This window comes from Podarcis filfolensis, assembly GCF_964270895.1.
Source record: "Podarcis filfolensis genome assembly, chromosome: 1".
Taxonomy (NCBI): Eukaryota; Metazoa; Chordata; class Lepidosauria; order Squamata; family Lacertidae; genus Podarcis; species Podarcis filfolensis.
Window position 1 is genome coordinate 103,499,499 of NC_139604.1, and position 26,722 is coordinate 103,526,220.

General features: G+C 42.0%; 2 protein-coding genes across 10 annotated transcripts in view; one reads left to right on the forward strand and one right to left on the reverse strand.

Moving 5' to 3' along the window:
* PAX9 (paired box 9) overlaps positions 1-14,562 on the forward strand; it is a 37,405-nt gene extending 22,843 nt beyond the window's left edge. For 2 of the 6 annotated variants that reach the window (XM_083618876.1, XM_083618879.1), the window contains 2 exons: positions 7,318-7,540; positions 9,319-14,562. In XM_083618876.1, coding sequence (XP_083475002.1) covers positions 7,318-7,540; positions 9,319-9,323 — 228 coding nt within the window. In that variant the 3' untranslated portion in view covers positions 9,324-14,562. Of the gene's footprint in view, positions 1-7,317 lie in introns of all 6 variants that reach the window. The other 4 variants (XM_083618877.1, XM_083618880.1, XM_083618875.1 and 1 more) reach the window with 2 other exon arrangements.
* Positions 14,563-16,231: 1,669 nt separating this feature from the next.
* Positions 16,232-26,722, reverse strand: part of SLC25A21 (solute carrier family 25 member 21) — a 274,572-nt gene continuing 264,081 nt past the window's right edge. For 3 of the 4 annotated variants that reach the window (XM_083619563.1, XM_083619564.1, XM_083619561.1), the window contains 4 exons: positions 22,776-22,940; positions 20,790-20,971; positions 18,968-19,020; positions 16,232-16,657 (listed from right to left, as the gene is read on the reverse strand). In XM_083619563.1, the coding sequence (XP_083475689.1) occupies positions 16,596-16,657; positions 18,968-19,020; positions 20,790-20,971; positions 22,776-22,940 (462 nt within the window). In that variant the 3' untranslated portion in view covers positions 16,232-16,595. The remainder of the gene's footprint in view (positions 16,658-18,967; positions 19,021-20,789; positions 20,972-22,775; positions 22,941-26,722) is intronic. The other variant, XM_083619562.1, reaches the window with a different exon arrangement.

Sequence of the window (26,722 nt, forward strand, 5' to 3'; positions counted from 1 at the left end):
GAACAGTCCTGTTTAAGAATGATTAGGTTTATGAACTCCGCAAAACCGGAAATAGTGTCCTGGTTTGCGAACTTTACCTCGGTCTAAGAACGGAATCTGAACGGTGGAAGGGCACTGGTGGCGGGAGGCCTCGTTAGGGAAAGCACGCCTCAGTTTAAGAACAGTTTCAGTTTAAGAACGGACTTCAGGAATGGATTAAGTTCGTAAACCGAGGTACCACTGTAGTGTTAATGTACACTAAATTCCATGTCGGTGAATAAGAATTCCACCGTTGATGGAATTAAGTTGCTGATTAAGTTGTATTTGGGCAAATGGTCAAGTCTTCTCTTGGGATTGCATAAACTGATTTGATTATATAAATCATCTTTACTGTCCAATAGAGGAGTGATGTAGTATGTTCACATCCTGTGTATTGCCCTTGGCTTACAGCCTCTTCCCGTTATATTGCCCTTTTAATATTACTCATATATGACTGGCATCCCAGTCCACACTCAGAAGTACAATCTTTGGAGAACACATGGGGCGTTATTTCCAAGAAATATGTTTAAATAGAATTTAAGCTCATTGCTTCATTCCGTCAAAAAGAACAAAGGGGGGGGAGAGGGGGGTGGAAGCAGCAAGTATGCATCGGTGCTGCCATGTCCCTTGGTTATGCAAACATACAGTTTTAACAGCTATTTCGCAAACGTGAGGTTTAGTCTGTTGGACACACATCTTTATATTCTGCTGAGCTGCAGCTTTCAAATGGGTAGTGGGGGAATTAATCTGTTTGCAGAGGAATGATAATGCCCTGAAAGAGAAGGGTGATGAAAGAACAGCTGTCAAACGCTGAAATCTTTTCTATTTACACAATCATGTTTTCATATTTCTTTCTGTAGCACATGGTTAAAGAATAACTGTGCCTTGATGCAATCCATTTTGAAATTTGCTGCATCTTGCAGTCTGAGCATGATGGTGCAGAGGCTAAGCCATGCCTAGAGAAGCAGGAGCTAATGATGGATTGATTTTAAGAAATTTAGCTCAACTTCTGGTATAATAATCCTCAAGGTAGGTTCATAGTTTTAGAGACTGCTTCAGGATCCATCACTGTCATTGGAAGCCTGGGTGGCTTCTGGGACACAGAGCACTTTCTACAAGCTTTGGTGCTGGCCCCACTGTCTGGATGGAGAGAGCTTGACTTCAGTTGACTATGCTCTGGTAATCTTGTGCCTAGACTGCTATATTGTGTTAATTGTGGGGCTGCCTTTGGAAACTGTGCAACGTTTGGTAGTCAGACTTGTAACCGGGACCAGGAAGTGTGATCATGCTGGCCCCTCAGCACTGGAATTGGGTTGTTTTCAGGACCAAAGTCAGAGTGCTGCTTTTAACCTATAAAGCTTTAGATGATTCTTATGGAGTGCCTTTCCTCATATGAACCTCCTCAGATCCTCTATTTGTCTTTGGGTTGCCTTCTCTTGGTACCACCATCAAGGGAGGTCCAAGGGTGGTTACACGAGAAAGGGCCTTCTTTTTTTTTGCAGTGGCTCCTCCTCTTTGGAATGCTTTCCCCAGGGATGTGTGTCTGGCCCCAAGTCTAACATCTTTCTGTTACTGAGCTAAGAATCTTTGTGTACACCCCAACCATTTGGATGGTGATCTCTGTCTCTTGCTCACTCAGTGTATGGTTTTTAGCTGTTTGCTGTTTAATGGTGACCACTTGTGAAAATTTTATGGTGGCCTCTCTGTACATGAGGGCAATGTCTAGTGGGATCACTTTTAGTTATCATTCTTATATGTTTACTACAGTGGTACCTCAGGTTAAGTACTTAATTCGTTCCGGAGGTCCGTACTTAACCTGAAACTGTTCTTAACCTGAAGCACCACTTTAGCTAATGGGGCCTCCCGCTGCTGCCACGCTGCCAGAGCACAATTTCTGTTCTCATCCTGAAGCAAAGTTCTTAACCCAAGGAAATATTTCTGGGTTAGCGGAGTCTGTAACCTGAAGCGTATGTATCCTGAAGCGTATGTAACCCGAGGTACCACTGTATTCAGTTTTTGAATTTTTAAAAATGACTGAACTATACTTATTGCTGGAAGTTCCTTGTTAAGGCAGGTGTGTCTCTCAGTATTCAGGAGGAACCATTGCTCAGTGGCAGAGCGCGTCTTTTGCATGAAGAAGGGCATCTCTAGTTAGAAGGATTGAGCTGAAGGTTTAAAAGGACAGTCTCCAGAACTAACACTCTAGACAGAGCTACTTTCAGAAAAGACAATGTTGGTTTAGATAGACAAATAGTGTGATCTGGTATAAAGCAGCTTCTTGTGTATCTCCACCACACAGTGACAGGCCAAGAGTGGCGCAGCACTGGTTGAAATGCTTTGAAGTCAGATTGAGGTGGGCTTTTCTCAAGGCTGATGTCCACTGGATAGGTTGTGCGAATCAACACTAAGCTCAGCTGGAATCTGTCCTGTTTCCAGCTATATGCTATTCCAAGCTGAGGTGATTTCTCAATGCAGGCTGGTGGTTGGTCTGAGAAGCTTTTCCCAACCAGCACCTTGATGCAAAAACAGATATGACCCTCTTCCACCACCCAAATAGATTGGTTTCATAATGAACCATAGACCAGCTTTGATAAAGCTTCCTTAGTCTTGTGTATAAAAGAGTATCATGTATGTATGTTGAGACATCACAACCTTTTTTGGTTGAGATGACATGTAGACTCAATATGCACCCCCAACATACTCATGCTAAGTGTACTGTCTGAACAGGCCCTACACACATTCAAATTGTCAGTGTATAGACTTATGTGTGAATGGGGCCAAGGCAATATGCACACAGTTCTTACACCTTCTGCCACCCAAATTATTCACTTCTGTCATTGCTCTGACCATGTGACACTCTTCCTTAAAACCTTACACTGGCTACTTGTCTATTCCTGGATCCTATACAAGTTTCTTTACTTATGTACTCTTATAACTTGTCACATTCTTTCATGTGACCTTTGGGCATCCATCTCCACCAAACATCCAAAAATATCCACCCTTTCAACCCAAGATGGTGCCACCGATGCAGGTGCCAAAGGTGTGTTTAGACAATTGATGTAAGGGAGCCAAAATGGTGTCTCCCAGATGTTGTATTACAGTCCCCATCAACCCCACTCAGCATGGCTATAGGTCATGGATAATAGGAACTGTAGTCAAGCAACATCTGGAGGGCAACACATTGGCCACCCCTGCAATAGACTAAACACGCACAACCTGAGGACAAGGACATTAGATGCTATCCTGAGCCAGATGGGCACTGCAGATCATGGGGTCCAGAAAGGCTTTTATTATGTCAGACGTTTAGCAGTCCCTTCAGCTTCTTTAGCACAACACTGATAAGCACAACTGTACATCTGAACCCGTTTTAACTCTTTGATTCCATACACTGAGTGACAGATTAATTTAGTATAATTGTGGGGTAACTCCTGACGCAGGCCTTTGGCACTGTATATTCTACATCAGCCGCAGCAAAATTGAAAAAATGCATTTTGCTAAATATATAAAGCATCAAAAAGGCAAGGGGGTTAGCATTAGATCTTCTGAAGTTCCAGTTCTCTTTGACTCTTGCAGAACGTTAATTCTGAGCCTTCGAAACAATCCAAAATATCTCCCCTGTGGATTTTGCCCCTTAAAGAGGAGGCAAAAGGGGGGGGGGAGCAAAAAGGGAAAAGAACATAGGTTACATTCAGCTAGAAGCACTTCTTAAATAATTAAATTTCCTTTCATAAACAATGGCTTCGATTATGTGAGTAATATTTACAGAACTAAAAAAATGTTTCTCAAAACCCAGCACTTAAGTAAAGACTTCGAAGTACCTTACAAGCCCATAAACACCGCAGGGTTCTCCCAACTCCTGATTTTGTATTTTGGTGTTCATTTCCTTCCATTGAATTATTGGCCCAATATTTGCTAGGCCTTGGAATTTAATCCCCTCCAGTTCAACTTCAAGTGAATGTAGTTCTTGTCAGAAATGCCAGATTAACAAATGGGTGTCAATTCCACCGTTAACCCAGGCTGCCTAAATTTCAGGCTAGTCCCAACAACATGCCTGGAACTCTAGCCATAGTTGCTTGCATGTAAGGCCTACTGAGATCAGTAGAACTTCCTTCTAGGCAAGCATAGGTAGGATTGCATGGCCTTTTTGAAAAGTGACATTTGAATCAGATTTTCAGTTCCCTGCATTTGTCATTCAAATGACCTATGTTGGTTGGAATGTAGACTTTGGCTTTGTTTTTAAAATGGTCTCTCTTGCTTTCTATTCTCCATATTAATAACTTCAGTAGAGATGTTTTGCTTGGGAGTCTATATATATATATATATATATATATATATATATATATATATATATATATAATGTCATTGTTCACAGGGGTAGTAACATAACAGTAGAGGGATCTTTTATTATTTAATAGGGTACAGTGTAATGGGACATGTGTGGCAAAAAAACTGTAACTATCATTAAATTTTTTTACAAAGAACTCAAGGTGTTATACATGGCTTCCCCCTTCTCCATTTTTATCCTCACAACAGCCCTGTGAGGTAGGTTAGGCCAAGAGACAGTGACAGCCCCAAGGACACCAGTGCACTTCCTGGCTGAGTGGGGATTTGAATTGCTCCCCCAAACCTCATTCCAACACTCTGTTATGCCATATATCTATATATGCCACATGGCAAACTGATTTTGGCATTCAGGTGTTCAAAAGGTTAAAAAAAAAGGTACTTGGGATGGAAGTATCCTGTTTTAAGAGAGTATCTCCTTCTGGATCTCTAGAAGACACCAATAAGATCCAGTGTGGTGGTTAGAGAGAGGACTTGCAGGGGGGAAATCAAAGTTCAAATCAGTGTCCCAGTTAAGATGGTTTTGAGGGCAGGGACTGGGCTTATGATATGGTTCACATCCATTAAACTGCCACCACTTGCAGTTCTACTGTGACAATTTGTGAAATCGCAGCAGCCCTTCACCCCTCCCACTGAATTGCACCAGAGCCCAAAAGGGTCTGGACAAGGAGTAAATGAGGATTAATTTTATCTGCAGAGACACCTCTAAGGAGAGAATGAGATAACCTCGCATAAGCCACCCTGAAATCCTTGAAGAGAGGATACAATACAAACATGCTAAACAAAATATTTACACACTTCTCTCTATTCAGTTAAATTACAGGGGATTCTAATGGTTTCCAGAGGGGTTGCTAGCTGTATTAGTCTGTTGCAACAAAAACAGCAGAGAATATTGTGGCATCGCTAGCTTTTAAGGCAACCCAATACTCTTTGCTGTTTTTACAATGACTTGGTGTCAGAGCAGTGCCTGATGACCTGCAACTGTAGATTGCCCAAGCTGTGGTTTTCGTTCTTTAAATTCCCATAAATTTGGAATTTTAAAATGTCTGCTGTCTCTCCTCAGTAGAATGACAGCAGGATTGGGCCTGAAGTTGTTAACTGCTCTCCATGGGTGTTTGTGCAAGCCGGTGGTCCAGGTGTCTGTTTGTATAAAGAAGGGAGAGGCAACCCTCTGTCTCTGTAGGAATTCACAGTGAATGACACTTTACTTAAATAAAAGAAGTTTGTTCTTTAAATCACAGAATGCCTCCTGTCCTCAAGACAAGATCACCACACACACACACACACACACACACACACACACAGAGAGAGAGAGAGAGAGAGAGAGAGAGAGAGATTTGTTCTTTTTTGTCTGTGTTTTTTAATACTTTATTTCCCCAGGAATGAAGCCTTAAAATACAAGGGCTGGATTTAATGACCAGTGTTGATGTTGTTGTTGTTTTGGGGGGAGGTTCCACCAGAAGGTTCTCCAGCAAGAATTCCATAGAAATGGGCTTAGCAGTGCTTCTGTGCCGCTCAGTTTAATTCCAGTGTGGCTTGTGCAAGAAAACTTCAATGAGCACAGCAATCGGATGTAAATTTGGTAGTCCCTGTTCAAGAAAGTATGTAAACATCTTAGGGTGTTTCACCAAGTGATTATATGAATGCCTTTTGCTCTGGTGTGTGTTTTGAAAGCAAGCTAAAAAGCAGAAGGCACTGTAAAATCAAATCTAAAATCAAACTGTAAAATCTTTTTTTCTTTTTGAAAAATATAATTTTATTTTACATTTTATTATTGTTATATTTTGAATTAGTTATATATGGGGTAACCAATTTTATTTTATTTTTAAAAATAAATATTAAAGATTTCTTGGTTTACAGAAGTTATGTGCAATGTGTCTTTTTTCAAGTTGCATTTTCTACAGATCAAATATGCTCTCTAGTTAATGAAGGATTTTCGTTCAACAGGGTTCCCCAGTGGGTATGGTTAAAATCAAAACTTAAAAGATGTCTTTTGGGTTAAACCATCCTCCGAGCAAATGAAATAGAAACAAGCCCAGCAATAGTAAACAGCATAGCCCACTCAAAAACACAACAAGTGCACCACTTATATTTTTGGAAGTAATTTTACAGCATTAAAGAAGCTTGCAGTAGTTGTTATGAGGTGAAAGAAACAATATAGTATTTACACTGTAAAGATGTACCTAAAAGCCATTGGGTTTTTAAGTCTGGCTGTTCACCACATCCTGGAAAGTTGAAGTGGCACCTCTGAAACCAACATTATTATGTTAGTTTATAATTTAAAAAACTAAGAGCTGGTCCAGGGCATTCTGCTTCATGAGGAAACCCCTCCCCACGAACCTCCCACTCAAAGTACCTGGGACCTGAGATAGAAAATCCCACTAGTGCCTCTCCCCATTCGAAGCAGTAAAAATATAATAAAGGTAAAGGTAAAGGTACCCCTGCCCGTACGGGCCAGTCGTGTCCGACTCTAGGGTTGCGTGCTCATCTCACTTAAGAGGCCGTGAGCCGGCGCCATCCGAAGACACTTCCAGGTCACGTGGCCAGCGTGACGAAGCTGCAGCTGGTGAGCACGCGCACGGAAACGCCGTTTACCTTCCCGCTATAAAGCGGTACCTATTTATCTACTTGCACTTAAGAGTGCTTTTGAACTGCTAGGTGGGCAGGAGCAGGGACCGAACGACGGGAGCTCACCCCGCCGTGGGGATTCGAACCGCCGACCATACGATCGGCAAGTCGTAGGCACTGAGGTTTTACCCACAGCGCCACCCGCGTCCCTTTAAAATATAATACAACCATTTAATAGCTTAACAATTACCTGCCTTTTCATGACACCTCAAGTCTGCCGCCTGAGGCCATTGCCTCACTCTGCCTAACGGCAGGGCTGCCCCCGTTTTTAAAAATCCACGTGTTTATTCTTTTTCAGTAATTGTTATTATTTCCTCTCCTCTCTTTCAGGCACCAAGTTGTCTCCCCACTGTTGGAAGTTTTGTCTCTGCACCAACAATGGCGCCTTATCCCACAGCAGCGCAAGTCTCTCCGTACATGGCGTATAGTGCCGCTCCTTCTGGTTACGTAGCTGGCCATGGCTGGCAGCATGCTGGAGGCACTCCGCTATCGCCCCACAACTGTGACATCCCTGCGTCGCTGGCTTTCAAGGGTATGCAGACAGCCAGAGAAGGTAGTCACTCTGTCACGGCCTCTGCACTCTGATATCAGAAACATGGCAGAACAATTTGAAGCCAGCCCAGCCCAGTCACTTTCCCTGTAATTCCTTCTCACAGATGGACCTTATGGGGCTGCTGACATTCGAAATATTTTCCCCCCTTCATTAATAATAATAATAATAATAATCCTTGGGGTTCAGTAAGTGTAAATAACCTAAGAAAGTGATAAATGTGTTGCTGCCCCTTGCACTGTTTTGCATCGATAAGACCTTACAACCCTCAGAGGGCTATTCATTGGTGAAACCACACATATTTATTCTAAGCAACAGGAGTGTCTCAAACGTGCAATTGTTTCAGATTTGTGAAAACCCAGTCAAGGAAAACCAGTAGATAATGCCACGATCTTAACTAAGAAATGCGACCAAAACCAGAAGTTCTCTTCTGGATCACTCAATCGTTCTTTCTTTCGCAAAACAAATAAATAAATTGTATGGACAAGTGGAGAAGAGTTTTGGTTAACAGACAGTTGACCTCTTCTATTAACAAACAAGAAAAGCAAATGAATACATGGCTCTGTTATTTATCCTGTATTTTATTGTGATTACAAAGGCAATTTAACTTTTGTTTTCTATCTGTAAATAAGGACCTTGGTCATAATTTGCGTTCCCACTACTCGACTCATTTCTGTTTTCTTTTTGTTGCCTGAAAGGCGACATCCTAGCCTTGTGTTGTTTTCGTTTCTTTACAATGGCCTTTACCTTAAACGATCCAAATTTTGACAGTTCTTTTGAGTATATTTTGGGCACAGGGTGGAGACACCTGCATCTCATGAAAAGCATTTTTGTTTCTACAGCAGAGAACTTAACGTGACCCCCTCAAATCCCTGTGGGTTGGTTTCAGAGTGTCCATTCTGCACTTTCCATTTGCAGAAGAGATTAAGATCCAAAAAAGATCTGCTGTACAACGAGAGGGGAAAGTAATATTCTCCAATTTCCTCTCCCCTACTGCGTCTCACACTGTTTCAGAGGGTCTCTGCAACCCTCTGGAGTGACCTTTCAAGGGCTATGGGGGGAATTAGCAAAAATGCCCCCCTCCCCATCCAGCAGAATTGTTCTGTGTTCTGCTCACACAGACTCTGGATCCAACCAACTGATTACAATGGCACTTGAGTGTGACTTATGTTCTCTGGATTAGGGCTGAGAAAATTCCTCCATATGGTACCCAATCTTCTGAAATCATGGTATCATCACACTAATATAAAGATTCATGGATGGGAAGGACCTGAACAGAATGGGAGCTTGCATTTAATGTGAAATTTTGTGCAGATATTTTTTTAAAATAAGCCAAGGGCACAATCCACCAGGAAGTTCTCCTGCCCAAGCATGGTAGAGTACTTGTGCACCTCCCATTCATTTCAATGGGTGCTTGTGCAGGAGGTGGGTGAGTTATGCCCCATGTTAACCACTGTGAAAGAAAACTGTACTGTAAATTGTTGGCTTACCTGTGTTCAGTAATTCCAGCCCAAAACTTTGTTGTCATTTTAAAAAAGGAAAATGAGAAAAGTTGTCTTAAATTCATGCTTTATTGAATGTAAAAAAAAGAAAGACTTTCGGTAAAGTTTACAATGTTGTACATAAGCATGTTTCATTCATAGGCATATTGGTGGCGGTACTACAGATATTATTTATAATGTTAACAAAATTCCATTTTTGCATTTCTGTATTCTTTATCAAGCATCATTTCACGGCCTTTTGGATCCCAATTGCTCTCTTTTACTCTTTCCCCTTAACAGTATAATCTTTTCAAGATGGCCTGTTTTCCTTGGACAATAATAAAGTTGTGAATATAGTTTCGGAAAGCCTCCTCGAGCTTGCAGATGCGTGCTGAAGATTAACCATGAAAAGGAACGATTTGAAAATTGACATGATATTTCCTCGCATTATAAAATATTAATATATTATGTATTTTTGTAAGTCTAGTGCAATAATGTAAAGACACATCATTCAATACAGATTTTGAAAGACTTCTTTAATAAAATTATCTCCGTTTCTTCCTAGCCATGCTACATATACTGCTGAAACAGCAAGATAAGATCCTGTCTCTTTTATGAGAATTTCATGCTTTTGTTTCAAAATGCCAACAAAGGTAGATTTCTAAGGCACTGCAAAGAAAATAATATGTGATGTCATGCCGATACTTCCTGGGAAACTTTCCAAAACATTTTCCTACTGCAATCATTTAGTCAAATGTTGAATTGAGAATACTGGTGAGATATAATCAGCATGAGCAAACAGTCTCCGGGTCACAATTTTCTTCTGGCACACAACAGAACTGACTGACCAGGAACTAACTGCAAGTCTGCTTGAAATGAATGAAGGGTGTGCGGTTGTTGTGTTTGATGCGCTGTGTGTTACCCTTGTCTGTGTTACCCTTGGATCATGGGTCAGTATTCATTTTGGCTACAATCTTAGTGCAGCCAGCGGAACAGCTCTGTTGATCTGGGCTCTCTCAAGCCACCTTGAATGAGTTTCACTCAAAAAGGGCAGCGTATGAATATTTCAGAACAAAGGATGACATCCAAGAATGTCTGCCAGTTGGCACAAGGGAAGTCTGCTTGTGCGATGGGACCTCCAGTTTCTCAACTCCCCAGTGCCCCCAAATCTGCTTCAGAGGGTCTCCTGAACAGCCAGATAACCATGTGGGGTGTGGGGGTAGGAGAGGAAGGAGAAGTCCAGCTGTAGAAGTGGAAGCCTGCTTGTGTGACACAGGATCTTGCCCAAATACTCAGGAATAAGTGATTTGGATTGCAATCTTATGCATGTTTGTTGTTTAGTCGTTTAGTCGTGTCCGACTCTTTGTGACCCCATGGACCAGAGCACGCCAGGCACTTCTGTCTTCCACTGCCTCCCACAGCTTGGTCAAACTCATTCTGGTAGCTTTGAGAACGCTGTCCAACCATCTCGTCCTCTGTCGTCCCCTTCTCCTTGGGCCCTCCATCTTTCCCAACATCAGGGTCTTTTCCAGGGAGTCTTCTCTTCTCATGAGGTGGCCAAGGTATTGGACCCTCAGCTTCAGGATCTGTCCTTCCAGTGAGCACTCAGGGCTGATTTCCTTAAGAATGGTTAGGTTTGATCTTCTTGCAGTCCAAGGGACTCTCAAGAGCAGGGGTCGGCAAGCTTTACCGGCCATGGGCTGGTTCACTCCAACGGAGATCGTCTGTGGGCCGGAATGGCACAGCACGATGCCAGAAATCACATCTGCGCATGTCTGCACCGCCGGAAATCGCTTCTGCACATGCCCAGATGCTGAAAATTGCGCCTGCGCAGAAGCGATTTTCAGCAACTGGACATGTGCGGACGTCATTTCTGGTATCTTTGTGTGTGCAGACACCATTTCTGGCACCACTCGGCAAGTTGCCGCGCCGCGCCGCTTTAGCACAGCATGTGGGGGACTTGCCGAGTGGGTGGCTCGATTTGCGGATGGCATGTGGGCCAGTAAAACGGTCTTTGTGGGCCGCACATTGCTGACCCCTGCTCAAGAGTCTCCTCCAGCACCATAATTCAAAAGAATCTATGAGCTATGCCGTGCATGGCCACCCAAGACGGACAGGTCACAGTGGAGAGTTTTGACTAAACATGATCCACCTGGAGCAGGAACCAGCAAGCCACTCCAGTATCCCTGCCAATAAAACTCCATGGACAAAAACAACAGGCATATGCACATTTACTTGGGTACAAATCATAATGAATACAGTAAGTCTTACTTCTGAATAATCCTGTATAGGATTGTGCTGCTAAAGACTAAAATGGGGCTGCAGGAGCAGCTGGCAGGGGAGGGCAGCACCTGTCATCCCTGCACACCTGCAGCTGGAGGAAGGGCAGATATAATATACACGCCCACACTGCACCCTAGACTAAGATTACCAGACATCCCTGTTTCCCGGGGACAGTCCCCGGATTTATAAATCAGTCCCCTGACAAAATCCATCTATTTAGTAGGAAGTTGAAAAGTGTCCCCAGATTCATTGAAAAAAAATCTGGTAACCTTACCCTAGGCTTGTAAGCCTAATTTCACATTATCCTTTTTGTTTAAAACAGTGCAAAAAGCACTTGCCTGGGTATCCATTTCTTCACCATGTGGATCAGAGTCTAGAAGTTAAACACACTAATCCTGAGCGCCCCCCCCCATCTTTCATGCAGCTCATATCGATTCTATGAAAAATCCTATTTTGTGAAGAGGAAGAAAAACACTAGGAAAAAGAAAGAAGCCTATTTGTATACAGTGTGACAGCTTCTCCTTGTCTCTACTCTCCTTGTCTCTATTTAATTTTAATTCTTTTTTTAAAAAAAAGAAAGGTGAAGTTGTTGTGGATTGTTGTTTTTTTTAAAAAACAGGATTATGCAATGAATAGTATAATGCTTAAATCAAGTAAATTTACACACATGCAACAATGATTTCGACTCTCTAACCAAGATTGCAACTTTTTTGGGGGGGCCTACGTTTACAATCCTATCTTAAATTAAGTAAATAATTTGCTTTGGTTCATGTGGAATCCAAGTTCATAGGGAGCAGCATTTTACATAGCTGTGACATATTAGCATGACCACAGCAAAGCTGGGGATAGCAAGGAACAAGGTGAAACCATTTTGGGTTTTTTTAACAAAAGCATGTATTACAAACATCAAAGCGCTTGTAGTCAACATTTTATTTTCCTGAACAAATAATCACTTTTTTCTGAATGTCCCATGAAGTATGAGTGTCTCTAAATAATAGTTAAAACAATTATGCTTGTGGAAATATGAATTAATGGCACAGGTTGTTGACACAGTCTTCATCCCTTAAGGGAAGCTCTGACCTTGATAACCTTAAACCTGCTGGTTTGTTGAAAATAATGCTGTTCGAAGTACAGGAATCAGTCAATGGAGCCCATTGAACAACGTACTGTTAGTTTTTTTCTGGCTCTTTAAAAGTTGTTCTTCATTTATGTTATTATAAAGTATTTACATTTGTCTAAGAACATGTAAGACATGCATAGGAGGCAAAGTGCAAGATGAAATTATGTAGCTGAGCTCTCTTTTATATCAATTTCGGACCCATTTATCAGACCAGAGGATTTAAATAAATGAGGTCCTACTGACATTGTTTCAAGTATTGATCTTCCAATTACTCTAAAATGGGGAAGGGAAAAAGAAATGACTTCAGCCTTTTAAAGCAATTTTTATTCTATAAAAGCCTACACTAATTACGGTTGCACAAATAATTCCTTATGATCCAGACCTGCAAAAGCTTTCACCCTGATCCTTCACACAGCCCTTGGAAGAAGTCCCATTATCTTCAGTGGAATGCATTTCCAAGCAAGTGCCTTAGGATTGGCCTCTTGTCCTGACTCAAAACACATTCACTTCAATAAGGGCTCCCCCCCAGCCAGAACTCACTGGAGCTCAGTTCCAGCACCCCTCATTGGTGAATTCTGACACCCTTTCCCCCCTAGAAAAACAGCACTGACTTTAATTCAAGAAACTGTACAAGAGACAGACAGCAATGTGACTTGATAGCAGCATCTTTACTTGCAATCTACACTTATGAGTTCTGCTCAAAAAAATCTTGCAGGGTCTTTAAAGCACTAACATCCACACCCACCCACCCTGTTTCAGCCCAAGATATTAGTGCACATTGCTGATACAGATAAATATCTAGATGTACAGCTACACTGCAACACTCACCTGAGCCCTGTTTGACTGCCTCAGAGCATCTCTGACACAAAGGAGGAATGAACATCTGTATCCAGGGGTCAGTAGTTGCCCCCCAACTACAGCTGGATCAGGGTCAGAAATGATAGCTAGGACGTGGGACACCTCACAGGCAATGTCTTCCACATCATTTTTCACTCTGAAAATGCAATTGTGGTGCAGAGCTCAGGAAGGATTAAACACAGTGCCTTTGGGATAGGAATGGGTATTAGGGAGGCCTAGTGTTCCTGTTGTTCCTGCCCACTACCATCTTGCCTAATAGCTTCTCGCAGCATGGATTACTAGATGGAGGGCAGGGACTACCAGCCAGCATGATGCCTCTGAGTACCAGTTGCTGGAAATTGAAGGTGGGCAAGATGCCCCGTGACGGGGTGAGCTCCCGTTGCTCAGTCCCTGCTCCTGCCAACCTAGCAGTTCGAAAGCACGCCAAAGTGCAAGTAGATAAATAGGTACCACTCCAGCGGGAAGGTAAGCGGTGTTTCCGTGTGCTGCTCTGGTTCGCCAGGAGCGGCTTAGTCATGCTGGCCACATGACCCGGAAGCTGTACACCGGCTCCCTCGGCCAGTAAAGCGAGATGAGCGCCGCAACCCCAGAGTCGGTCACGACTGGACCTAATGGTCAGGGGTCCCTTTACCTTTAAGATGCTCTCGTGCTCATGCCTAAATTGCATGCATCCCACAGGTATTTGGTCAGCCACTGTGAGAACAGGATGCTGGTCTACATGGGCCATTGGCCGCATCCAGCAGTCTCTTCTTAGCTGTGAATTGTAACTCTGAAGCGTCTCACATCTGCTTTTTAGGACAGAGGGACTACCGATTCTGCACCATCATTTTTTTGGTATGTGATTTATGCTGGTGGTTGCTGAATATGGGTTTCCCCCTTGCTTCCATTTGGCTTTGGATCAGCTGTTTTTCCACACACAGAACACATTATTTGGATTGGGGGAAATCCCATTGAAATCAATGGGACTTCCTGCCAAAGAACCCAACTGAGACCAATGTGTTATATTCTTACACTGTGGTAGAAATAAGCTATCGTTATAAATGAAAATTGGAGGTCATATTTGGCAAAAAGGTTGGGTCGTAGCCAGAAAACCAGAACTTCGTAGCTATTTAAAACACGTATTTGGAGGAGGTTTTGCTTTTAATTAAAGATTGGGCTGAAGATGTAATTAAAAACATGTTGGAAACAATGTATACCAGAAGGCTATGTGTGTATATAAAGTATGTATAAAGCCTTTTATTTTTATATCTTGAATGCTCTAAATTAATAAAGACAGAATTAACTGAGGTGGATCTAATTTCTTTTTTAAAATCTTTCATTCCTTCACCGGAGAGACCCAATGCATAACTGATGACAAAATGACCCTCCCAAAAGACTTGCCTTTGGTGTGAGACAAAAAGAACCAATTACCTTTCTGTTGACTTTGCCTACTGAAGCACATTTCAAAGAAGTCACCGTGGTCAAATCCAGACAAAAGAGATATTTTGATATTCATGTCAGCACAAGTATTTTTTAAATGCTGAGAAGGCACCTCTGCTTTTATTGCACAGTGTATGCCTCTATACTTTGGTGCTTTTTAATTTTTTATTTAAAAGAAAGAATACAAATACAGTGGTACCTCGGGTTACAGACGCTTCAGGTTACATATGCTTCAGGTTACAGACTCTGCTAACCCAGAAGTAGTACCTCGGGTTAAGAAGTTTGCTTCAGGATGAGAACAGAAATCATGCAGTGGTGGCGCAGCAGCAGCAGGAGGCCCCATTAGCTAAAGTGGTGCTTCAGGTTAAGAACAGTTTCAGGTTAAGAACGGACCTCCGGAACGAATTAAGTTCTTAACCCGAGGTACCACTGTACGGCAATCCACACTAGATTCCTTTTGCTTGAAATCTTAGGGACAGAGTTTTGCAAAGCCACTCGGAAGAAGTACACCGATATATATGGGTGGCTGGAGTTCTGGATCCTAGAAGATGTATAGGGCACATGTCAGTTTTTACTCTCAAACATTTTGTTTTTTAAGAGTCAGTTTTTCTGAGCACATAAGAAGAGCCTGCTGGGTCAGGCCACTGGCCCGCCCTGGTTCAGCAACATGTGACCAAACAGTTGCCTGCAGGACACCTGCAAGCAGGATTCAAGCACAAGAGCAGCAATGCTGCTGAATGCCAGTTTCTGGAAACACTGGCAGGGGAAGAGCGGTGTGGGGGGAGCACACCGCCCCTGGCAGTGCAACCCTGGTGGAGTGCCATCACGGCTGCCCTCCTGCCCGTGCTGGGCGCCAAGCCATGCCCCCAAGATGTGTGCCACACCCCCGGGATGCGCACCAGCCATGCCCCCGCCTGCTGTCTGCACACACACCCCCCCCCGGTGCCGGAGTGTAGGAATGATCGCTAGGTTTGTGGAGCACACTCCCCACCCGCAGGCAGCCTCAGCTGCCTGCACGCGTGACCTTGGGGTGCGGAGCACACTCCCCCTCACAGATAAAGCCAGAGCTGTCTGAACATCGTATCCTCTGTCTAACCTTTTGCAGTCTTGGTAGTCTGCGGTGTCCTGTCCGTAACATTTTTCTCTGAGACCTTTGTCTCCATCATACACTGTGCAAGGGGAAAATGACGCGGTGGAAACAGGTGCCAAAATAACTTTGTACCACCCCACAATCTCGGGACTGGAAGATGTGTAAAGGTCACAGCCCAAAATGTATCTGCCTGGGTTTGCATATTGGGTCAATAAAAGGAGCCTCCACAGAGCTGGCCGGCAGCTTGCTTGCAGCTCACCTGTGCGCAGCTCACCTGCATTATCAACTCCTGCCTCATGTCCTTCACTTCACCGGAGCATGAAGTGCTCCCACTGTCTGGAAACCACAGAAGGGAAAACTGCTCTCGTGTGTGTGTGTGTGTGTGTGTGTGTGTGTGCATGCACACGCACAAACACACAAAATATCACGCAGAATGAAGGAAACAGGGTTAAAATCCAAATTTATTGAAGAAAAAATACAAATCGTTTAACTATGAAAAGTTACAGATTGATAGCCAGTGTCCTAAATGCCCCACCTCACAGAAAAATGATATAAACGTAATAACAACTGGGGAAATCAGTTCATTTAAAGTCACACTACATGTTACATTGAAAGTGTGTTTGAAGCCCAGGCTTGCTTGTCTTTTTCTTCATAAAAAGCACCTATAGAAAGCCCCAGGCTAAAATGGTGGATTGGGTTACTGGCTCCATATCCATTTGTGCTATATTTGCTTCCAATTTGATACTGAAACATATTTTAACAGACATTGCTTTAAACCATCTGCTGCCTTGGGAGTTATGTCTTTGATCACCAGTTTTCTTGAAGCCACCGAGAAGCATATTCATAAACCAGAAGCATCACTGCACCACCTAGAAGAGATAATTTTATTTTATGAAATACAAAATTGTAACGCTTTGTGGCTTTAAATTGCATACATGTATTTTACCAACAGGACCAAAATGGGACCTGTAGTGTAGTGTGGGGAGTGCCAGGGGGTCAAGGCCCTGGGCACAGATTCTTCGGGGGGGCACAGAGATCTCTGCATCCTGCATCTCCAGCAGCGGGGGCTTGATGAGAGTGGAGGGTGAAGATCAGGACTTCCTCCCTCCCCTCTCCGTGGGTACCGTATTTTTCGCTCTATAAGACGCACCAGACCACAAGACGCACCTAATTTTTGGAGGAGGAAAACAAGAAAAAAATATTCTGAATCTCAGAAACCAGAACAGCAAGAGGGACCGCTGCGCAGTGAAAGCAGCAATCCCTCTTGCTGTTCTGGCTTCTGGGATACCTGCGCAGCCTGCATTCGCTCCATAAGACGCACAAACATTTCCCCTTACTTTTTAGGAGGGAAAAAGTGAGTCTTATGGAGCAAAAAATACGGTATATCCTACCCTGCCCCCAAATCTGTTCTGGAGGGTTGGGGGCATGAGGGAAGTGGAGAGGGGGGAGGGGAAATGTTCCATTGTGCAAGAAGAAATCCTTGTGCTGACAGAACGATTCTACTTAGCGTTGCTTTGAATACAACCCACATTGTTTAATGCCCACTTCCTGCTTTCACCTGGGCTGTGGATCTTTTGATGGAAGAGCAGGTATGTCCTGCTTTCTCAACTCCATTCATGTCTGAAGCAGGGACCCCATGCATATTGTTCTATGTGTGAAGCTATCATACAAGACCTTTGGAGAAAGGAGTTGCAGTCCTCCTCAGCACAGAATGAGAATCCATAGCCAAGCTATATGTATGAACTAGATCAGGCATAGGCAAACTCGGCCCTCCAGATGTTTTGGGACTACAACTCCCATCATCCCTAGCTAACAGGACCAGTGGTGAGGGATGATGGGAGTTGTAGTCCCAAAACATCTGGAGGGCCGAGTTTGCCTATGCCTGAACTAGATCTAAGGGTCATTCCATCTTTCTATGACCCGCAGCTGACTGTGTGAATGAAAAAAAACATTAGATAGAATCCAATGTTTTTGCTTCAAGAACGCAAGGAGTTACTGCTCTTGGATGGGATCCTTCTGTGAGTGCAACTAAGGTGCACTGGATACCAACTGTTGCTTTTGAGATGATGTGATATGGCAGTTCTAACAGCAATGGCTTACTACCTGAAGAAGTGTGCATGCACACAAAACCTCATACCAATAACAAACTTAGTCTCTAAGGTGCTACTGGAAGGAATCTTTTTATTTTCTTAACACAGGGAAGTTATCAAGCCAACCCAAAGTCAGAAATACTGTGTGATAGAGATATGCCAGGTTATTTATGGCATAAGCTCTATAGGCAAAAGCCTGACTCATTGGATGCACAAAGCAAATTGACATTTTAACCCATGACAGATTGTCAAACAATGGTGTAAATGAATACATGGAGGAGGGAAATGAGACTGAGGCTGCCAACTGTGCCCTTGCCCTTGCTATATTGATGATAGCTTCTGTGTATAGGCTCTGCATTGTTACAGGGTACAGATCAGCCTTCCCAACATATATGTGTTAGGGCATAAATCCTGGGCACAGGTTAGACTCAATGGGTTGTAACCAACAAAATCAACTTATTAGTACATGGAGTTTTGCCTATCAACAGGATTTCTCCTCCTCCTCCTTTTCTCCCTGCATGCCTCTGCACCCAACCACCCAGAGAAGAGTTGCGGCTGTAGGGAGAGGGAAGAGGGAAGAAGTCTGATTGTATAAGTGGAAGTCCTTGCACCTAAAGGGGTGACATCATTCGGTACAACACAATTGAGGAGACTGAGGAAAGAGCCAATCCCATTTTTTCCTCCTCATGTTTATTTCTACATTTGCATGTCTACAGGTACAGGGCCATAAGAATTTGCAAATGGTATCTAGAATGCATTCTAAACACACAAGATGCTTATACACTTAAAAAGGTGTGTGCCTGATTATATGGATCAGCCATAAAGGAAGGTTTCCTTCCATGTTTCTGCCCCATGTTTCTGCAGGCAGCTATGAATGAGGCTGCATCAATTGCTATAAGAGCAATGAAATATTGCAATAAGATAAAAAAACAAACAAACAGTCATTTAATTTCAATAATACAATGTTTGTATTTATATATATTTCATCTTAATAATATTTAACAGTAATATTGAATATTAAGATAACATTTACAAAAATACGATCAAGGCAGGATTAAATGCACTAGATTTTTTTAATAAAAAAATTACCTGGTCCTAGTCTCATGATTTTAGGCACCAATCCTTTGTACAAGGCTAGAAATCTGTAGAAAACAACGAAGAATGTTTTTATTTAAATTGGTAGAGGGAGGAAGAATGTATATTTGCTCAATTTCTGAGACAATGCACTAAAAATGTATGTGAAATAACAAATGTATACAATGCTTGGATTTTAACATCTTGGCCCAGGATAAATAGCAGATTAATGTTCAGCTACGGTGGCTTTGCTGTGATCCCTTCTACTCAAAAACATGACTTTAATTAATGAGACATTTGCTATTTGTTAATAGCAGCTGCACTATACTTTTTTTTTTAGTTGTGAACTTTCCAGAGAACTCTTGATATGAGGTGGTATGTGGGGACTGAAAATAAGTATAAATACAAATGAAGTATACAAATACAGTACACTACTTGAACAATATTGCTGTGCCTAATTTCTCACTTTATACATATGTTACATACACTAAGTTCAGGGTGTTCCTTACATGCTAGTTTCAAAAATGAGAGAAATTATACTGCAGCAATTTGGTACGAATGCACCAAGTTAATGTTTGCATTCTCATCTTGCTACTGAGGCTAGCATGGAATGGTCAACACAAACGCTCCAATCTCTAAAGAAACAGAAACGGGGGAAAGAAAGACAGAGAGAAAGGCTAAGATTTATTTGATGATCTCCATGTTCTCTATAAATTTTACGACCAGTTCTGAAATGTGGACAGTTTTAATTGTCCTTCAGCCACTCTATAGATGTATTCCAAGATTGATTGGGGCAAAGTAAGATGCAATCAAGTGGACATTTTTTAAAAATCTGTTAAAATGAAGTTCTCATTCTTTGTCCTGTGTGCTGGCCACTTTATGGGATTCTGATTCTGGATTGCGTTTTCTAATGCTACCACGAGAAAAATATCCAGTACATGTTGCCTGGTGCCATTTGGATCTCAGTGGAGCAGGGAATGCCACTGGTTCAAATATTCCTCCTCAACAATTTCAACTGGAAAAAAAATCCTAGTAGGTGGCAGAGTTATCAGGGTCCATTTTTCTGGATTTCCCAGTCACTTACTTAAGGGAACTGGGACTTCTCAGCTGCCTAGTATACAAGAATGAGAACAAGACAGGCTCATCAGCTGCTCTCTGAAAATGAGAAGACCATATAGCATCACATCCATTCACCCCCTAAAATAGCACTTCTGTCAGGGGCTACTTAGGAATCTTGTAACATAGGAAGCTGGCTTTTTACCAACAGAGTCCATCTAACTCACTATTTCTGACATTGACTAGCAGATTTTCAGACAAATTTCTTTCCTGGGTCAACCCTACTTGGAAATGCTAGGGATTGAACCAGGACCTTTCACTTGAAAAGTATGTGATCCTATCACTGAGCTACAACTCTTCCACATTCACAATGGGAGCAATAAAATAGAATATATATTTTCTAATTACAATACTGAGGTTGAAAGATGTCTACAGCTACCAGACTGATGCAGTGGTGAAAAAAGTAGAAATGACTTGCTGCAGACTTATTAGGATATTTTATACATTCTCTCTCTCTCTCTCTCTCTCTCTCTCTCTGTGTGTGTGTGTGTGTGTAGTAAATAAAAATCCAGAAAACTCAGATAAAGCAATACTTTTCCTTTGTAATGCTTATATGCACATTTCTGAAATGCTGCACTCTGGAGCGCTCCTGATACATGAGCACTGCGAAGGGTGGCTTTTATGGGCCTCATCAAATCTGAAATATAACAATGTGGTTTTATGGACTCATGTGAACAAGCCAGAGACCTGGATATTTATGATTGAAATAAGAATGCTTTACCCTTCTTCTTTATAGACCGTTGCCATAGTTTGAAAACAGGTCCTGTACTTGATCTCTCCAGGAACCGGCTGTGGTCCTTGAATCCGACTTTTCGCAACATCAAAAGGGATGTTAATAACTGAGGCTATTGTTCCTGAGGCTAGCCCAATTCCAAATTTCCTCAGAAACTCCAAGGTTGGATCCTAGATAAACAAACAAACAAAAAACCAACAAACAAAAGGGGAGCGGGTAGGAGAGGGAGAAAATGAATGAGAGAGGGAGACAGAAAGAAAGAAACTAAAAGAGGCACAGAAGCACCTCAATTGCTTAAAGACTATAAAGTAATATGCATTTAATCAGAAGTCTTGCACGACACGACACACTCCTGTTATTCTAGCGGAACACATTAGGATTTCCTACGCTGGGGCTTGTTTTCTTGACAATCCTATTGGCTATGTTTTTACACATGGTCTAAATTGCTGAAGTACACATTTCCTCACACAGGATTTATAAACACAGTTCATAAAGCAAGACCGGTATGGCATATGGGGATGATTTGTATAATTGGGCTTCACAATGTACTTAGTATTACTGTATCAAAACGGGAGAAATCCAAGCACACTATTAGCTAATTGGCCAGAATATTTTACAAATGACAGCAACTTCCACCATGAAGCCTACTAAAATGCTCATTTGTGTGTTGGACCCCCAAATGTTAAATTAAATAAAGGCTAATCTCAGTCTGCTGCTTTCCCCCTCCAGGTTTTTTACATTTAGTTTCACGTGTAGCTGATGCACTGTACTAAGCAGTAACGGCTTCCTGCTATTAACAATCCAACAGCGGTGCAACTGCAAAGCAGACAGCAGCGCCCTGTGCATTATAAACAGTAGTAACTCACTAAGCTAATTGGCTGAAGAATTTACAACACATTGTTCCCAAAGCCGACTATTTTGCCCTGGTTTAAAAAGGTAGAAACTGGCTGTAAAGTCAGCCTTAAAACAACGTTTTTTCTGTATGGGCTGAGACAATCCAACTGTGTTCATATTTCCTCAGACAGCCTTCCTACCCTGGAACATCAAAGTGCTCAATTAGTTTATTTGGAAGTGAAATTTTCCTTAATAAAGTCTAATCCCATATGTGTGAACATTGGGAGCTGCCAGCGAATACTGTCATATTGGATTTCCTAGGTACTTTACAATATGACTTCAAGAGACCCCTTTTTTCTTGCATCAGGGAAGCAAGAAAATACCCCCTAATTTCTAAACAATATAGTAACATAGAGAGCACATTTGTTGTGACACATTGCCAGAAGATTTCTTAGAGGGAGCAAAATGGGTGTAAAATCCACATGTGGGATCAGGCCTGATTCTGTTTGTCCACACTAAAAAGCTCCAGTTTTACATCTTAAAGCTCAAAACATAGTTTATTTTAACTATAATGTCAAGAAGCGCAATTTTAAATTAATATAATTAATGCATTATCAGAGAGGATATAAGCTGCTAATGGAGCTTGTAATTTTCCTGTTAAGATGATTGGATGGGTTCACAGCAAGTTTTGGAAAAATGGTAGAGAATACTGTATGTTAAATACAGGTCAAAAATGGGAAGGAACAGCTTCACTTGGAGACTGGAAAAGCAGTATACCGTATTTTTCGTCCTATAGGGCGCACCGGCCCATAGGACGCACCTCGTTTTTTTGGGGGGGGGGAATGAATTTTAAAAAATTATTCCCCCCCCCCAGCCGCGGCTGCCGCCCCAAGCCTTGCGCACACACTTGCAGGACATCAGGGCTACAGAATTCCTCTGTTGCTTCACTCTACATCTGACATTCATAGATATTCTGCCTCTGAACATGAAAGAGGAGGATGGTGACAAAACTAGAATTAGCTGGCTCTGGCTGTCGCTGGCTCTGGATATGCCTACCTTTGACCTCCCTTCCTTTTGCTCTATCAACCGCAAATGGTCTCAGTATGTTTCTTTTTTTATTTTATAGAATGAGGCACCCACCTTGCTGACGGGAACAATATTTTTCACATTGAAGTAGAAACCAAAATAGACCATATTGAAAACTCCATGACGTCCCAAAGTAGCAGACAAGCCTTTGTTGAGTCCCTGGAGCCCCAACCCATTGGCCTGAATAATCTGCCGAGCTTTGGCAAAGGTAGATGGCTGCTGTATTGGGGAAAAAAAGCAAAGTAACCATAAACCATAAGTCCCTTTTCCAATTCGATGCTTAACCAATCTCCGTTGTAGAAGACAATAAATGAAATGACCCAATCCATATTAAAATATAACCAAATACAAGGATTTGCCAAGTAAGCAGATGCACATGTGAATAGGTAATGAATATAAGGGCATCTGTTCTGAACTCTACTTAGAAACATGCATGCACATCCATGAATGAACCAGGAAAGTTCTCCCATGCACAGTAGTCAGGGAGGGCTGTCATCCTTTCCTGTTACATCGCCCTTAGGAACATAAGAGGCTGCCATGGATCCATTGAGCTGAGCATCATTTGGGAAGCTTCAGTGAAAAAGCTTCAATGAAAAAGGGCCATCTCAGTGTGAGTATAGGGGGATGTTCTGCTGCTGGTGGAGATGGTGGGGTGAGTTCCCCTGTGACAAGCAGCCACCTGAGGTGGTGGAAGCACCTCCTCACTTACTCCACCATTGCCACAAGCAGTGGAGCATGCCCTTCTTGCCAAGTTTTGGGGGGAGAGAGGCATTCAGGTGTGTGGCGTTTCGTCTCGTCTTCACTGCCTCTGGGGCAAATCCCTTGCAGAACTCCCCCCTTTCACCAATGGGCAGAGGGGGCCCTCTTGAGAGATAATTCAAGAGGTGGTGGCCCAGGAGAGGACTTTATCTGTGACAGCCCTCAGGTTGTGGAATTCATTCCCCACAGAAGTTCCTTTGGCACCTGTCATATGCTGAAGGTGTGCATCTCTTTACCCTGGCACCGGACATTTGAGTGGGGGAGAGAGATTTTGAACCCACCATATTCTCTTGACTGCAATCTCTTCTGTTGTTTTTTTAATTTTAATTTTTTAAATTAAAGTAAAAATCGTAAATACATAACAGCAAACACGTGCACCCCACCACCGAGACCATTCCATTGTAATCATCCAACCTCCCAAAATTTCAACAGACTGCAATTTCCTTTAAGTGTTTTAGCATTGTAATTTTAAATGGTTGAAACCTGCCTTAGGACCTCATGGTGAAGAGTGAATAAGAAATCATAGAATCTAGAATCAGAATCGTAGTATTTTAGAGTTGGAAGGGATCCCAAGGATCCATAATAATAATAATAATAATAATAATAATAATAATGAACTGTCAGAGGCCTAGTTTTGATTATTTTAACTGTAAGATCGGGAAACTCTTGCATTCTAGGCAATAAATGTATCACAAGCCAGATAAAAACAATCCTGTTCCTTGACATATATTTCTAATGAACAATTGAATATATTCTAGACTCTTCCTTTGGCTTCTCTTGCTTATTTTGGGGTTATTTTGACTCTAATATCTGAAAAATCTCACACTTTCAGCCAATAATTGGAACCTGTGGCCCTTCAAATGTTGGACTACATCTTCCATCATGACCTTTGACCATGTTTGCTGGGGCTAACAGGAGTTACATATAATAAGAAAAGCCCTGCTAGATCATACCAAAGGCCCATCTAGCTCAACATCCTCTTCTCATGGTGGCCAATAAGATACTTATCGGAAGTCTACCTATCTTGTTGGAGAGCACCAAGATCTGGAGGGCCATAGGTTCCTTACCCCTGCTTTACACTACACTTGAACCACAACCACAAAATATCAGTTTCCTATAAAAATATTCCTAATAACCATTGTAAACATTCCTTCTAAATCAGCCAGGGAGAGGATACTTTCAGATTAGAGGAACTGTGTAACTAATTTGTGTGACCATTTCTAGAGTCTTAAACTTTTAAAACTCCAATGCATGACTGTGGAAGATTGCTTTTAACATTTTTTACTGTTATGTCTTTAGCCCCAAGTTAAAGATTATTTTTTCTTGTCAATTGTTTGCTTGCTTAACTTTGCTTTTCACTAATGTTACCTTTGTAGTCAAATATTTAATTAGAAAGGCAAAACTTGACTTCCGCAAGGATGCTTAAACAGGGAAATGAAGACAATTTTGACTACTGCTTTGTAAACGGTGCTGATTTCAATGCACTTATTTGTTTAATGAGCTCCCATTGCAAAATGCCAGCAAAAATGACCAACAGATGATCCAAATAATATCTAACCCACCAGGTTAGTGCTTATTCAGGTGACAAGCAAGCTGAATTTCCTTTTAATATTTTGTTTCACTCAGATTTACATATATCTAACAGGTATCTATGATTCACTTTGTAAGAGTAAAAAGCAAATCTCACACAAAAACAGACTATATGGCTGCAATAGAATACAGGGCTTTATTGTGAACTTCCCAGCAAGAACTTAATGCCCAGGGAGAGGCATACAAATACCATAACAACATAAACAAATTGCTATGGTAATATTTACCTAGGTCTGTCCAGACCATGATTTTAGTACGCTGCAAGCAGTCTCAATAAATAACTAGTGATCTATTTAAAGAGTGATCTATTTGGAAAAGGCTTATGTAAAAAACATACAACTGATTCTGTAATGCTCATTAAGCTTGCTTTGAAAAGAAATGATAAAAATTCAAGGGGCAGGGAAGGATTCTTTGATTAATGTGTTGCATCTATGGAAATGTGTGGTATGAGCCAAGTTATGTTAGGGGGGGGCATTAGAAGTGCAACTCTATGTATGTTTACTCAGAAGTAAGTCTCGTTGGATTCAGTGGGGCTAATATTATTATTATTATTATTATTATTATTATTATTATTAATTAAATTTATATTCTGCCCTTCATCTGAGGATCACATATTGAGGTCATAGCTGTCAACGTTTTCCTTTTTTAAAGGGAAATTCCCTTATTCCGAATAGGATTCCTCACAAGAAAAGGGAAAAGTTGACAGCTATGATCGAGGTGAGTATAGAAGAGCAGTTAGATAGTGCAATCCTAAACCTGTCCATTCAGAAGTACACTTGATTGATTTCAATGAGACTGAGTGCAGTCCTACAGCCCTCTGCAATGTTGATGGATCAAGAGAGGTAGGATTGAGCATGGCCACCTCTCTGCTGGCATAGAGGAGCACCCCTGCTGGCGGAGGTCCTGAGCTCTGTTTAGCAGGAGGAAAGCTATGACCAGTGGTTGTCCTGCTACTTGTAGCCAGCAGAAAACCATGAAAGATAACCATGGGGAGAAGGCACCAGAGGCCTTGAATTTACAAACAAACAAACAATGGCACAGCCCTAGGCAGTGTGGTGGCAGCAGGAACAAGGGAAAGGCACTGAAATCTTCTCTCTGGGGACCTGCCTGCTTCCTCATTCACACTAAGCCATGTTTTTTCTCATTTGTTATATACAAACTGGGTCTCAGTATAATTGATATCAGTAGTGAGGAAAGAACCCTGTAGCATTGTTGTTAATCACTTCACTCTGAAGTTTGCAATTTGCTTATTACATAAAAGCAGGGTATATTATTTAATTTTTTGTGGCTACCTTAGTGTCCGAAGTCAGATGAGTCTGTACAGAAAACGTCAGTCCCCCCCAAAAAATCTCACTTATTTAAATGAGGAAAGGAATTTTCTGTTTGTTTTCTTTAAAAAGTTCTTGAGCATTTTCCAACATGTCAAGACATACTGTTTGCTGGTAGATTCATTTCTGCTGCATTTGAAGCAAAGAAAATGTGTTTCTTTAAGTAAGAGCCCTGAATAAAAGGCATACAGAATAACTATATTCCAGCAAGGAGGTGGTGAAGTATGCTGGGGGCTTCGGTTATCTTTTTGTGCTTGAAGTGCAGGTGGTCTCCATGCTCTGGAAAGGAAAGACTCCAAATGCAAAAGCAGCTATCCAAACCAC